Source organism: Cyphellophora attinorum (assembly GCF_001299255.1).
Source record: "Cyphellophora attinorum strain CBS 131958 chromosome Unknown Contig5, whole genome shotgun sequence".
NCBI lineage: Eukaryota > Fungi > Ascomycota > Eurotiomycetes > Chaetothyriales > Cyphellophoraceae > Cyphellophora > Cyphellophora attinorum.
In genome coordinates, this window is record NW_017253233.1 from 918,075 (window position 1) to 932,777 (window position 14,703).

Sequence of the window (14,703 nt, forward strand, 5' to 3'; positions counted from 1 at the left end):
GGCTTTGATAGTTGCGCGACTCTGGCCGAGATGCCTATGCTGACTCGCTTCGAGGACACTGAAAGCTGCTGTTGTCTTCCAAACTATTCGCACTGAGCCACCGACAAGTCACGCGAGCTCCCAGGACTGTTGCGTGCTGTGCTATACAAGCATACTGGTTTGTTTGGGTCGAAGAGAAAGGAGGAGCAGATGAAGAGGGCGAATTATCAGCAGCGATAATAGTTGAAGTGCGAATAGTAGCACTCGAACAGTAAGAATGAGGAGTGAGAGCGATGTGATGGGCGGTATGAACTGTTTCGGCTGCGGGTAATTACTTATGATCAAAATGATATAGCTTTCATCTCCATCATCCCGCATAAACATGGACCGGCGCCGGTTGCTATGCAACGCCCAAGGCTGCGGTCGACTAGCAACGAGCTAGCGAGGCTTCCCCCGAAATTCACCAAGATTCAAAGTCTTGGCAGATGACTTCACTTCAAAACACCATCCGTTACCACGGCCCCGGCCCCTGAAGCCTGGACCACGCCCAACCCTGGTCATCGGATGAGAGAGTGCGTCATCCTGAAACGACAGCCTTGGAAGCCAGTAAACCATCTCTCGGAGGCGAAGAGACAACCATGGCTGCCACAGAATTCCCTTGCACACTGACAATCGACATTCCGCTCCCAACACACCGCCTGGCCTCCTCTGCCCTTCGCGCTCTACAGGTCGATGCTGAGCTCTCTCCACTGGTCCGCCGGCAATTTTGCTTGACTCGTCCACCAGCCAGCCCTGAAGATGGCTTGACGAACGGCCATAAGCACTCGGACGACCAAGGCCTGAGCGACGAGCAGAACACTGTCCTCCGCACAGAGTACCGTGCCACGACTAACCGAATGCTCCGCGTCTCTGTGAACGGCTTCATGGAGAGTCTCGGCGTCGTGTTGCAGGTCATGGAGGAGTTGGACGTCGATGTTTTGGAGCCGCTGCTGCCGTCGGAAGTGCCATCGTGATGATTAGGTCTTCTTCATGGCTAGGGCACTTGTTCAGTGGTCCTGAACGACATGTTATGTTCACACGGGCTTGAGGTCGTTGCGTTCCAGTACTCCTCGGAGGCTATGAAGGGGTCCAAGGTCCACTGAGTTCGCAGTGGGAAGCATCACTTACTTTGTTCTGGCAGGGTGTGCGAGTCGCTGCGGTCATGCCCGAGTCTCTGATGCCAACAAATGGCCATGCACTTTTCGAGGTTGAGACACACAACACAGCCTACCTTAGCCGTGATTGACGACTACGCTCTCGGATCTGGACAGGCCTGCAAACCACCATCCCGAAGTGTTGCACTACAAGTCCGTCTGCCACGTTCAATGAGAACATCTCTTACATGCTGCCATGGACCAATCCATACAACCCCCATCAACCGCTACCGATACCGATACCAAACCATCGCGCACCCGCGACGCCGACCAAGACAAGCCCTCCCAGTCCGACAAGTCCCAGGCCGACAAGTTCCAGGCCGACCAGTCCCAGTCCGACAAGTCCCAGGCCGAACCCACAATGAATCCGCCACCTCTTCCGCCACAATACCAATGCACCACCAGATGGAAAGGCGCGAGATGCCAAGGCACTGGCCCGGACAGAAGCAAATGTCCTACCTGCCGATGGACAATCCACAGGAACGACACATATCGATAGATGCCAGGGCCGCGGTAGCGATATAGAAAGACGCCCTTCATTTCGGTGCACGACACGGTGCAGAGGCATGGTCTGGGCAATTTTGGCTGTGTTATTTCAGCTATTCGTGGTACGTCATGCACAGGCGGTGACACATGAGACATAGAAGGGCTGGATATCGAAGGGAGGGCTAAACACCCCGTTATCTGCTGGCTCACACTCAGCTACCTACGATAAACCAAGTGTGACCTATGGTTAGATGGGAAAAATATCGGGTTGATCTTCCCTCGCTACTATACAATCTATACGAACACCACCCACAAGATAAAGCGATCTTGCCCCCTCAACCAACATCTACATCTCCTTGAAGAGTTCCGACCAAGTACCCCTCTCCCTCGCCCTCTCCTTCTCCTTCGCCTTCTCCTTCCTCGACCGAGCCATTTCCCTAGCCAAGTCGTGCCCCAAGTCCCTCCTCTCCTTCTTCACCTTCTCCCTCTCTTTCAGCGCCTTCTCCTCCTCCCTCATCGCCTTATTCCCATACTTTATCCTAATCCTCATCTTGTTCTTGGCCTTCTCCCGCTTCTCTAGCTCTCTACTAAGCTTCCTCCTCTCCTTCCTTATCCTCTCGAACTCCGAGATCAAGTCCACCATCTTCCTCACTCCATTCGCCAACTCTCTCTGCTCTTCCACCTGGCCTCGCGCCTCCGCCCACTCCTGCACCATGCCCGCAGTGGCTGTGCCCTTAGCAAGCGCCTCATCAAGCGCCGCGCGCTTGTATGTGTCCGAGAGGGTGAGGTCGCCTAGCAGGTGTTTGAGGGTTTGCACGTTGCTACCGCTTCCGGCTGTGCTGTCGTCCATCCTTAACTCGGTGTGGTGGTGCCTTTCAATCACATGAGCGGCAGAGTCCTGTGATGGCGTCTCTACTGCAACAGCCTCATCATCATAGGGCGATGAAGACGGACTGCGGCTCTCGCGCTCTCGCCTCTCCCGCAGCGCCTGTAACCGTGCTCCGCGAGAAATCGTCTGATCCTGTCTGGCCCGGTCTTGAGACTGCTTTGGATCTGCTGCGGCGGCATTGATCCTTTCCCCTTCGCTAGACGGCTGCTCACTTTCTGGTACGGCATCAGGAGCTCGAGCCAACTGCTCCCGCTTGAGTGCTGCAGCCAGCTCTCCTGATTCGATCATGGCCTTCATGCGCTCCTTGCTGATGCCACTTTTCCTCAAGACTCTCTGAGCATGGCCTACAGGCATATCTCTCATACCGAGCATGCGCTGCCAGTTCTTGGGCAGGTCCGCCTTTCTGCTTGAGGGTTTACGATTCGGGTTGTCAGGATCGACCTGAGATGCGTAAGTGACAACGTAGCTCTGTGCAACGGGCAAGAGGGTGCGGATATGGACTGGAGTTTCGTCGTTCGGGACATCTTTGTTGCGCACACTGGTCGAGTCATCTGAATTGTCAACGGCGGTATGCAATTCGTCAGTCTCCCGGAGCCGATCCGCTTGTTCCAGCCCCTCCTGAATGTTGCTCGCAGGTTCAATATCTTCATTCGCGATGGTTGCGTTCGCATCACCATCACCATGTCTCTCCGTGGATGTCGACGTGCTGTTGGCTGTTGCTTGACCCGCCCCGGCATCGCGCTCGTCGGCTTCTTGTGGCGCTTTCGAGCCGTCACTGTTCGTTTTTGACTTACGCCTTTTGGTGCTCTTCCTGATACCGATGAAGTCAAGTGCAACGCCGCGCTCGCTGAGAACTCCGAACCTGTCCTTGATCAGCACAAGCTCCCCGTGAGCGAGTTTTTCGGTCGTCGTATCGTGGAATTCTTTCACGGGTGGACTCATGTTGTCCCCTGTCGTCCACCGTTGACGCTCTTCTGAGCTCTCCTCTGCATATGTATAATTTGGATCCACAGCAGTGCCTAACAGAACTAGCTGCTGGTTGTTGTTCCTGTGCCAGGCGTCGCGGAGTTGTTGTGGGTACCGATCCATTCGCAAGCTCGGATGATTAGGTACGTTTCTCACCGCCTGGTCATGGTAGAAGGCAATCATGTCGTCCGGCTGTACAATGTCGTTGGATCTTTGTCTTAAGCCATCCAGTGCTGAAGTAATGTCCGGCAACTCTGGCGCATCGAAGTCTATAGCGGCAAAGGGCGTGTCGGCAGCGTTCGTAGACGTTTGACCTGAGGTGTCGAACGAGACCGCAGGCTCAAGAGACAGTATGCCAGCCCGATCGCCCCATCCTCCTCCACCGCCTGTTACTCGGTGAATTCTTTGGCCATCGAACACATTCTTATATGTCTTCCTCGGCGTCTGCCAAGCGGCCGAACGCAGCATAGCATAGACATTGGAAAAAGGTAGTGATGTTGCGTCACCTGCCAGCTTCGTCGTCTGACGAACATCATCAACGGCTGCTTCCAGCTCCCTTGATGCTGGCTGCGACGTCCCATCGACTTCAATAGAACTGATGACATTACCCAGCGCTGATGTGATTGGTCGAAACTTCGTAAGGGGTGCAAGGCACAGGTCACCGAACAACTGACACGACTGGCGCACTGCGATGTCGACGGTCGTCAGCTGTGTCGCAGACGAGTGAGCCCAGCGATGCCCTGTATCGCAAGACCTGGACCATGTGATCCGTCGCAGTGTCGATGATTGACCATTGATGAAAAGCGTGTTTGCCATCGGCACAGCTAGTGAAGCGATTCCATTAAGTTCGAAGTCACCATTCGATGACAGACCTAGCGGTCCAGAACTGTAGCGGAACTTCAGTTGCGCAGCATCTCTGGCACTGTCTTGACGTTCTTGCCAAGTCATGTCCCTTGAAGAGCCAATGAAGTACGCCATACCCTCAAGGCCCTCCGCAAATACGGCGCTGGACTGCTGTGGGCCCGGCAGCTTGTCGACAACTCCGATAATTGCATTGAGTTCCGAAAAGGACTTGTGACTTTGACTCCACCTCAGGTATTCAGGTGTGAGACATTCCTCGCCTCCAGTCTCGCCAGAATGATTCAAGGCCGGGTACCCGTCTTCATTAAGCTTCATGTGCCAGAGCCTTGGAAACAGCCTCTTCATGACACTCTCGAGGAAACTCTGGGTAGTACCCTGAGAGCTTGACATATCCTCCTGCAGCAGGCTAGCGAGCCTTGGCGTGATCATCAAAAGTGCCGTATCAAGATGAGTTGTAGCACTTCTCCACTCAAATGTCGGAAGAAGATCAACTATGCGTCGTACTTCGCTGCGTTCGGATATTGGATCTGCCTTGCGGGTATATATCATGCCTATGTGCCGCGTAAGCAGATCTAGGGACGGCGGGTCCCCTTTGGGGTGGCCAGCTGATCGTGCTTGGGCGCGACTAAACAGGGCCGCATTGCCGACGCCATCCTCGTTGATTTCGGAGTCGGTGGCATATGTGCGCTTAGCAGCCGCCGTGATGAGCTTTCGGCTTCGAAGACATGTTCGGGGGCATCTTGCATTGATGTAGAGCGAGCTGATGCAGCTCGCTCGTACAAGCATAGATGCACGAGCACGGAGTTGAGCAGTACAGACGAGATCTCGCCTGGAGTAATCGACCTTTCCCTCACAGATAGCTTCCTAGCTCAATGAGGTGACCTAGCGACTGCCTAAATGGCTGCGGTGCAGAGAACTGACTGTGAAATATAGAGGACTATCCAAAGCTTGGAGTAGGAGACAGAAATCAGGGAGAACGTGAGTTGAAAATGCTCAAATTTCAGCACGAATTCGAGTCCCAAAAGCTCTCAATCCATGCCGACTGCGCCTCCGATCCCTAAAAAGAAAGTCTGATGAAAGCACGCAATCAAAACAGAAATGTAGGAACATGCGAAGGTGACGCCTTCCATATTGAAAACGAGGCAACTGACTTTCAGCGCTAGCCGCTTTTGGCTGAGCTCGACCGAACGGCGCCAGCGACGCGATGACTGCATGGGTCGAGCTCATGGACAAGAAGCGATATGTGCTGGATGTGACGACCTGTTGGCTCACGACGGGGTCTGTGAATCGCTGCTTGGGTTTATATATAGCATCGTCGCACTTGTGATTTGCTCTACTACAGTACTAGACTACCGTACACCAATAAGTGGGAATACAAATGCTAACACAAAACTTGCACATATAGAAAAGTGGTAGCCTGTAATCTGCTACATTTCATCCGTGCCCTCTTGGGCCAGGTTACATCTCCTACCGCATCTCAACCTTGAAGAACAAGTCGCCCACAGAGTTCTTCATTGTAGGGGTGACTTTCGCTCGGGACTTCGGCGACAACTGCTGATCACCGAAGCCTGTTCCTGCTGAGTCCGTAGAGTACACACTTTCATACATCGTTTCGCCTCTTCTGCCCTTCATGAGTGGTGAAGGAGGTGTTAGTGGTGGAACTGGAATAGAGCCTCGACTTGTTCCAAGCCCTAGCCCACTGGGCGCACCATCGCGCAAGGTTGCTCGACTGGGTGGGACAGGGAAGTCGAGCGAGTATTGCGACGCAAGACCATCAGAGGAGGTGCTGTCTGTGGCATTGCCGATCACCGCGGCACTTGGCAGGGCTACAGAACTGCGTCGGCTGGGTCGAATGCCCTTGGGAACTGGCATGAAGGAGCTCGGTGAGAAAGGTCGATTGGAGTTGAGTTGGAGGGGGCGCGGCGCCAGTGGCGAGGGTTCGCCTCGGTATAATGACTGTTCGTTCGATTCTGGTGCGGCGATGAAAGGAGCGCTGATGTTGTAGGTTGGCGTCAAGACCTCCCTCTTTGGCGGACCCCTTGGGGACATGAGAGCTTTGAAAGGGTTGGTCGACTTCTTCTGCAGCTTATTGCGCTTTGGTGAGGTTGCCACGCCGCTAGGCTCAAGCGATAGACGGGAGCTCTGATTTGGTCCCGCAGTCGCCGCGCTGGCTGCAAGTGCACCAGCGATACTGTTCTGTACTGGTGGTTCGCTGTTGAAAGGCGCAAATTGTCCATTGTCGTAAGTGGGCGTGAGCGAGAGAGCATTGGATTTAGTCCCGGTATCGCCAGAATCCACAGACGCAGAAGGAGTGTGGCCGGGCTTAAGCTGAAGCGGCTGTGGCATGTTCTTCGGCCTGTCTGACCAGGTTATAGTTGTCGCCCTTGCTCTGGTCGCGACTCCAGCCTGAGTCGGTTGCTGCTCGAGATCATCATCAAAGATGGTGGAAATGCTATCACGCCGGTATCTCTCTGGCCCAAGCTCTTTGCCGAATTCTGGCCACGATAGTCGATCTTTTGGACTCGCGAATGGGTTCCCTGTGGGCATGTACTTCAGCATGCCCTTCTCTGAAGAAAAGCTGCCTCGAGGCCTTGCCTTATCAGTCACGGCAACGCCGATGGCTTCTGGCTTGATGCTCATGCGCCAGAAGCTGCGGCGTTTGTTTGGAGAAACGACAGTGTTCGGCGAAGTGCTCATAGCTGGTCTGCTTCTTCGGTCTGGGATGTCTGCTATTGCGTCCTCTTTCGCTGAACCTGTCTTGGTTTGCTTTGCGCGCTGCCTTCGTCTGCAGAATATGAATATGACTGCAACAATAATGACAGCAGCAACGCCAGTGCCCGCCGCAATACCAGCAACCTGAGCCATTGACAAGCCCTGCGAACTTCCTGTTTGCTCCGGCACAAAACTTGACCCGTTCGAAGTCATGGTCGGAGTCGCAGTTGGGGCTGATGGTGTCGCCATCATCATGACTTCCATCGTGACTGACATGCCGTCTCCGGAAATGACCATGGAGGTAGATCTGCCTCCAGCCTCAATACCTGTCGCCGCTGGAGTCGCCTGCGCCGGCGGGTTTGTTGCAGCTGTAGGTGCCACACTCTGAATTGTTGGCACAGCGTTCTGAACTGTAGGCGCTTGCGGAGTTGCTGGCCTGATTGTCGCATTGATTACGGATGCGGTATTCGGGACCGCGTTGTCGACATCTTCGCAAACTCTGTAGGCGGACAATAGTACGGTATTATTGACCTCATTGGAGCAGTATGATGCGACACACTGTAGCGATGCCTCGCCTAGAGTCTGACCGGACACTGTCTGAGTGACACAAAGAAGGTCGAGATTGGAAGTGGCCGCGCATGTCGTGTCGTGATAATTCTTGAGAACGAATTGTAGTATACATGAATATGCGCAAGAGGGTACGTCGTCAATAACCTTGTCGGGAAGGCATACTTGATTCTGGCGAATTCCCAGTCGGTCAGGGACCGCCTGAGCTCGTCGTTTGTTCGTAGTCTTCATGTGCTTGCATTGCTCGACACGTGGGTTAGGAATGGGTGCTGTTGCTGCATCGACAAAACCCTGTTGGGCACGGACATTGAACAAGTGCAAAAACGACAGTGAGAGTTCACGGGATGACTGAAGGGGCGAAAGTAAAGTGAGAGAGGCATAAAGTCGTAGAAAAAACACGGAGCAGGGACACCACACGACTCAAACCGTAGCTATGGAGGCGTCGTTCAGTGATGACGGGACGTTGCCCAGAATGCTGCCGGGAACAGGCGCTATGGGACATCAGACAAGCCATTGAATCAGATTCATCACCGTCTCAAGTTTTTGGGAAGAGAAAGTAGCCAGGTGTTAAAGGGCATGAAACGATTGAAGCCTCAAGGTAGCTCGGACAGTCAAGAGGCGAGAAGGAAGAGTGTCAGAAGCTCGTCTCCCTGGTCTCGGCGGCTGGTAGTCGCGCTCTTCGGGCTTGGCGGCTCTTGACCATCGCTGAAGTATCGATCACTGTGGATGCTCATACGTACGTCGAGCTCTGCTCACGTACAGCTCCTCCTTCTTACGGCATTAGAGGTTGGTGTAGTGAATGTGCTTACTAGTCTCGTCAAGATGCATCAAATGCGGCTGGTCAAGGAAAGACTTTGATTGTTGGTCGTCAAGTATGCTGTTTGACACCGGCTTGCCGCACTTGCCGGACTCGATCTGTGCTACTGTTGTCGCCGTGAGATGTGCTATGCGCGCAGAGGCTGATCTTCAAACTACAGAAATTTCGCGTACCCAGGCTGAAGTCGCCGCACGGTCCCGGGATTGAGATGCAACTGACGAAATCTTACGAAGCACGGATGATGCCTTCCCCGGATCTGCTGCCACGTTTCACAGTCACCCAGCAAGTAGCCAAGAGAGTCAAATGAGAGAAGCAAGTTGTTTCATTATGCTGGATTAGGATTTGTAGTACTACCCACGTGCTCTAATGTCCATATTGCGCCTGTAAAACTCGCAAGTCAAGCTCCATGAGTGCCTTGTACCAATCCTCTGATCCATCACATCAAGCAAGGTTCTCAAAAATCGCTTAGTAGTACTGTGGCACTATGCCCGTAAGCGTGTGTTTGCGGGTACATATTCGGCTGCCTCGAAGTCCGGGTGACGGCGTTGGCAGGGGGGTATCGATGTGAGAAGTCCGGCGCCTGCGTATGAGCGCGGCTTTGAATTAATACTGAAGGGTAGGGCGACCTTCGTAAGAGATTGGGTATCGTTCCGGTCGGATCCGCTGCATGTTTGATGAAGAGCGCGCTTAGTACTTGAGAATGATGTACCTGAGATCAAAACGTCAGCGATATGTCCAGATTCTTATGCGAACTGAAGCAACTTACAGAGCATGGATGATACCGGGAATGTAACCCAGAATGGTCAACAGGATGTTGATGAAGAAGTCGGCATTGCAACCTCTCTCAAGGAAGACACCGAGAGGAGGAAGAACGATGGCAAGGATGATCTTGCAGATATCGCTGGCGGTGAAAGGCATGGCTGCGGTATGTGGTGTGGATGGAAAGAGTGTGAGACTCGAATTACTGTGTCTTGGATGAGAAGGAAGTGCTTCTTGCGTACTGTTCTTTACTGGTGGGACAGAGGGTAGAAGAAGAGATTGGGATGTCAGGAAATGGCTGGGCGGCTTAATAAGAACGTGATGACTCTCGCCCGTGTTTCTCCCATCGTCACTTCCCAGCATCTCCGTCCCGTCGCTGCAGTGACGTAGCCTAACCTGAACCTGAACTTGAAATCCTGCACGCCACAACCGACCGTAATGCGAACGCCCAATCAAACAGGCCGCCTAGCCTTCAGGCGTCGTCAGCTCATCATCTCATTTGATCATCTGAGATTGCCAGCCACAACTTGTGGCGGTGCGGCCCTGGACTTTTGGATCGATAGCTTGCGGCGCCTGCCTGGTCGACGCCTTGTTTCAACCCTACCTTTCCGCGTATTTTCGCATACTTCTCTTAACGTTCTCATAGCATTGATGCCTGGTCTCAGTACCTGACCAAGCCACATGATCTTTGAAAAGACGACGCGGCATTCTCGGAGGCGATGCATGCGCCTGACTGACGCCCAAATCCGCCCCAAGTCAGACGGCCGGGTGTTGGAGTCATGTCGTCTGACCTACCTTACCACTAGCGAATATCCTAGGGAGAGAGGCGCATCTGAACAATGGAGATGCTCAGTAAAGCACGACATGCGCTTAGCCCGGCTGCATCCGACTGTGGTATTGTGCTTGCTGTATCCAGCCGCTCCGTCCAGGTAAGGTAAACATACAGTTGCAAGATGATTACTACTACTTGCTCCTTCGTCCAGACTTCTCCAGACTGGGCGTTGCTTCCTTGGTCTTAGGCCTCTTGAAAGACAGTCCTTCAATGATTTTCGATTCTCATCTGATTAGCAGCGTCTGATGCAACTCAGTCGCCAAACTACAGGTAGTCGTTCCGCGACTGATCGGCTTCATCATGCCCAAAGCAACGCCACAGTGACAATCCAAGCGGTACTTCGTATATCATGTACCTTGAAATAGACGTACACCCACACAAAAGGATTTGTGCTCCACGTCGACCACACTGCCGTGGTGTCCGGAAAGCATTTCCCGATCCTTGCGCGTCTTGAGACTTGGCAGGAACCGCCCAGGAAAAGTTCAAGAATATTCTGAAACAAATTCGTTGGTTTTTGCGCAACACGTCATACCTCCAATCCGAAAGACGTACGTCTACCTCATCGCTGTGAGACTGTGGCAATGGCTTTTTACGACAACCACATAGGTATGTCTAGCATCAGCAACTTAGACTCCGGCACTGCCGAGCCCTTCCCGATTCTTGTCCTCTAAGAGGAGGTCTTTTAGCCGAGAAAGTGGTGCCTCGATCGTGGTAGCTTCCCACGTGTGTCCCACACCTTCCTCTACGAGCAATTCGGCTTCTGGACCTCTTGCCCATCTCACAACGTGCTGCGGCAGGACCCTGAACCCATACCTCCCCGCAAAATGTTATCTCTCACAGGTTTGTCGTCCTTTGTTCGAGTGATCGTATGCTATTGCTGCTTCTCGCGAGAAGGCATCTCACTCTGAGCACTCTCATGCCCTGTCGCACATAGGATTTCCTCGCCATGTCGACCATCACCCTCTCTCCCGCAGCGCCACTCACACACACGCACTCAACGCAGCCTCCCACACCACCACTGAGTCGGCACTCTTCTCGACCATCCTACTTCCGCTCTCTGTCCTCCACCGCTTCGATACCACAATCCAGGACCAACAAGCCCCGCCTCTATCTCGGTCTTTATCCTCGAGGCAGCGGCACCTCTTCCTTCCAAAGTCCTTCCAATTGCGACTCCTTCCACTGGGCCCTTGTCGTGGGACCGCAAACCTTCTCGAAGAAAGACCCAGGCACAAGATACCACGTTGCACACTCCGATGAGTCTGGTCGAGCATTCCTGTATGAAGAGAGCGACTTGCTTGGCAGTGCAACGAATATCCCACTATGCAGGATCACTCTGGCAAAGGTGAAAGATCCCGCGCGGCTGACCACACTCCTCCGCTCACTACCATCACCAAACTCAGGCCCTTCGGAGACATGCCTGTCGTGGGCCAGGTCTGCATTTCAAACTCTCGTGGCCGATGATTCATGTCTTTCCTCATACCTCAAACCAGAAGCCTGGGAGAACGTCGAGGCTAGGGCAAGGAGTTACTACAAGCGAAAGAGGGGCATGCGCAGATTCACCGAGACTGGTGACGGCGTGGTGTGGGACCCGGAAAGTGTTGCGACGTGGAACTTCTGGGAAAATCGTGAGACATGTGCCTGAGACTATCCCTGCCGTGGAACTGAAGACACACGCTTCGATTTGTGAGGCACATCACAGTAGGACGAGGAGAGCAAGATCAACAAGTCTTGTCCGCGACGGCAGTCAGAGAAAGGATATGTCTATGAACACTACAACGCCGTCCGCATGCCTATCGTCGACTGCTCGAACCACCTCTGACTGGGCAGATATAGGCCCTCATTGTCATCGCTGTGCTACGTTCAGAGGGAGAACAGTGCAGGGTAGCAGCTCACCGATAGAGATTTGTCTGAGAGGTCTGTGCGGGACGATGGAGGCATATGATAAAGGGCATCGAGACAGCTCGCCCTACCTGTTAGCAGTCGCTGCTGACAAGGCATGGCAATGGCGGGTTTCCCTGATCGCCCTTTCTGCGCGTATGAAAGGAGAAGAAATAACCAAAGGCATGGCACATGCTTATACTTCGTAAAAAGAGCAAGGATCCGTGGCAAGCCGACACCAGCGCTTCACTGCCTCTGGGCCGGTGGCAGTCACTGTTCGTTGCGCAACTCGGAGTCAGTCACTGACTGCCTACTGGTCTTCACTTGAAGAGACATGAGCGAAAAGTGGCTGGATTGAAGTCATCCTTCCTACTTCAGAATCAGGGTATCACGAAGACAGGGGTAGTCGAGATAGGAATGATACCACCGTGTGAATGAACAACCCTATTTGTTTGATCAAAAATCAAAGGAGTAGTCCCAGCATGCAGCGAATCGAGTAAGTAGATAGATGGCTCTATTAGTGGGTATCTGGTTATGTTCCCATTCGATCGAGGCAAACACATTTACCACCGAAAAAGCAAACGCCTTGCTGTCCCCCCCAAGAGCACCGTAGACATCCGAGAAGACCTTCCGGTGTCGAAGTCACTCATCAGTGACCTGAACCATCTGATCCGAGTGAGCAGCCGCAAAACGCTAGACGCCGTAATACCAGCCATTGCGATGTCCGTTGTTTCCATCATAGAGTTGCTCCCATATTTGCTTCTCCGTCTCGCGTGCCAGATATGTACTCGCTTCAACCCTTTGACGCATTGCAGGATGTCTTTAGATCACCGTAAATACTACAGGCCTCTCAACATCACAGTTCGCTCGCCCTCCAGCTTGGCCGTATTCCGATCCTTGTCCGCTTGCCGTGCATCCGCCAGTCCTTCGCAGGTATGACTCTCCAACATCCGGTGCTTCCCACAGAAACGCTTCGCGCAGTATCCGCAGTCTCCCACTATCGGTTGTGCGGGGGCATTGCAGCCGTCCTTGCTACATCGTGGCTTGCGAGACTTCTTCGCTGGTGTGCCCGATCGGGGTGTTGAGGCTGCAGTGGCGGGTGTGGATGTGCCTGAATCGGCTGTTGACTTGTTATCAGTGGCAACGATAGCCTCGGTGGTGGTAGGAGAGGTACTCCGTCGTGCGGAGGGTGGGTCGAGCGAGAGGGTGGCGCCGGATGTGAGCTTCAGTTCGGCGACTGTCGACGCAGGCGATAGTGGCTTCGAGTCCATAAGCAGCCGTGCGTTTGAGTCAACGGTAGTGTCTGCCTTGAGGAAATTGAGGAGGTTCGCCACTGTATGTGTTGGGAGGATGTTGAGCTTGATTGCTACGGGAGCATTGTTAGCATCTGCTGTGTGGCCATGCAGTGCATCGCCGGCGGGAGACTCACTCTTGCCGTCGGAGATCACGACGTTGATGGCGATGTTGTTGGGCGATAGCTCCTTGTTGGAGGTTTGTGACGAGACGGAGTTGCTACGGGAAGGCATGATGGCGAGGTAGAGGTAGGTAGGTGTGTGGCGAGGGAGTGGTACGTAGAGAGCGATTTGTAATGGAAGCGTAGTATAGTATGGCGAACTTGTGTCAGGCAGTGGACTCGTGATCGGATGGAGAGGATGATGTGTTGCGCAGATTGGGGTCAGAGATAGGCGCGGTCGGGGTAAATAGTGAGAGGTCGGTGGGATGGCTTGTTTGTAGATTGCAGTAGATAAAGGATTCTTTGTAAAGGTACTTAAAGGGCAGGTAGGAGTAACTGTGAATGAGGTTGGTAGTGAAGGCAGCAGTCGAGTCCAAGTGAATGGGAAGAGAAGGAAAGTGTCACTCGGCTCAGGTCAGGTCAACCACTTGCCAGGCACAAGGGCTGTGAGTCGTGATGGAAGGGCGAGGAAGGGTCTCGTATGCCGTGGTTGTGACGAGGCGGGCTTGTGGATAGGCTTGTTAATGGGCGTTTCCTCGGCGTCAGGACCTTGCCAGGTGGTGATGACGAGACTCTGGTGCAGTGGATAAGCTCTAATAAGGGTCAAGACACGGAAGTGAGGCTTTTGACCTCTTATCCAGCGAAGCTGACCCGAATGTCTGCTTTCTGAGTTGTACGGATATGTCTTGCGGCGATCCTTCGTTGGATCGTACAGCAGACGAGAGTTGTTGAAGCCGAGTCAGCCTCAGCGATGAGCCGATTTCCGTGGATCGAAGAGTGTCCGTGATGTTGAGGTGGTCCGGTGATACCGCGAGGCAGTGCAGGGTACTCGAACCGCCTAATGAGACCGCCAGTAGGCACCCCTGACCGCTTAATCGGCCTCCTATCATCGGCCTGGTCGCGCCTTGATTCCATGCCGTCCGCTGCATACAAAGGACAACAAGCACTTTGGATCAGCGCTCACTACTGCGAAAGCGCCCAACACAAAGCCGTCAGTCACAACAGAGAATGCATTCTCTTTGTCACCAGGTCTGGACTTGACGTCTGAGCGCTGGCTAGACTTGTCACCGCTCAGACGCGCGAAAGCTGGGCTCAGCACTGGGCAAACGGCTTCGTCACTCAAGAATCCGGAGCTCCAAGCACGGCTGTACGGACGCCCGAAAACAGCAACCTCAACCTCTTGCGGTCTTGTGCATCCCTACCTGGGTACCCGAACTGAAACCTTGCAAAGGATACATTTCCAACCTCGTGTCAAACAACGCAATCTTCCGAGTGCTGGATATTCCAGATCTGGGACTGTTGGACTGTACG

The 14,703-nt window shown here is 53.6% G+C and overlaps 7 protein-coding genes across 7 annotated transcripts; 3 read left to right on the top strand and 4 right to left on the bottom strand.

Moving 5' to 3' along the window:
• Positions 1–617: 617 nt before the first annotated feature.
• AB675_7006 (uncharacterized protein) lies at positions 618–992 on the top strand (the record flags this gene model as incomplete). The annotated part of the gene is made up of 1 exon (XM_018147340.1): positions 618–992. One exon carries the CDS (start codon positions 618–620, stop codon positions 990–992), a length of 375 nt encoding a protein of 124 aa, XP_018003516.1.
• Positions 993–1,368: 376 nt separating this feature from the next.
• AB675_7007 (uncharacterized protein) lies at positions 1,369–1,671 on the top strand (the record flags this gene model as incomplete). Its single annotated transcript, XM_018147341.1, has 1 exon — positions 1,369–1,671. One exon carries the CDS (start codon positions 1,369–1,371, stop codon positions 1,669–1,671), a length of 303 nt encoding a protein of 100 aa, XP_018003584.1.
• A 333-nt stretch (positions 1,672–2,004) lies between these two features.
• AB675_7008 (uncharacterized protein) lies at positions 2,005–5,160 on the bottom strand (the record flags this gene model as incomplete). The annotated part of the gene is made up of 1 exon (XM_018147342.1): positions 2,005–5,160. The coding sequence occupies one exon, from the start codon at positions 5,158–5,160 to the stop codon at positions 2,005–2,007; it is 3,156 nt and encodes a 1,051-aa protein (XP_018003194.1).
• Positions 5,161–5,841: 681 nt separating this feature from the next.
• AB675_7009 (uncharacterized protein) lies at positions 5,842–7,884 on the bottom strand (the record flags this gene model as incomplete). Its single annotated transcript, XM_018147343.1, has 1 exon — positions 5,842–7,884. One exon carries the CDS (start codon positions 7,882–7,884, stop codon positions 5,842–5,844), a length of 2,043 nt encoding a protein of 680 aa, XP_018003512.1.
• Positions 7,885–9,157: 1,273 nt separating this feature from the next.
• AB675_7010 (Plasma membrane proteolipid 3) lies at positions 9,158–9,388 on the bottom strand (the record flags this gene model as incomplete). The annotated part of the gene is made up of 2 exons (XM_018147345.1): positions 9,158–9,179; positions 9,237–9,388. 2 exons carry the CDS (start codon positions 9,386–9,388, stop codon positions 9,158–9,160), a joined length of 174 nt encoding a protein of 57 aa, XP_018003237.1.
• A 1,619-nt stretch (positions 9,389–11,007) lies between these two features.
• AB675_7011 (uncharacterized protein) lies at positions 11,008–11,703 on the top strand (the record flags this gene model as incomplete). The annotated part of the gene is made up of 1 exon (XM_018147346.1): positions 11,008–11,703. One exon carries the CDS (start codon positions 11,008–11,010, stop codon positions 11,701–11,703), a length of 696 nt encoding a protein of 231 aa, XP_018003438.1.
• Positions 11,704–12,778: 1,075 nt separating this feature from the next.
• AB675_7012 (AN1-type zinc finger protein TMC1) lies at positions 12,779–13,465 on the bottom strand (the record flags this gene model as incomplete). The annotated part of the gene is made up of 1 exon (XM_018147347.1): positions 12,779–13,465. One exon carries the CDS (start codon positions 13,463–13,465, stop codon positions 12,779–12,781), a length of 687 nt encoding a protein of 228 aa, XP_018003628.1.
• Positions 13,466–14,703: the final 1,238 nt, after the last annotated feature.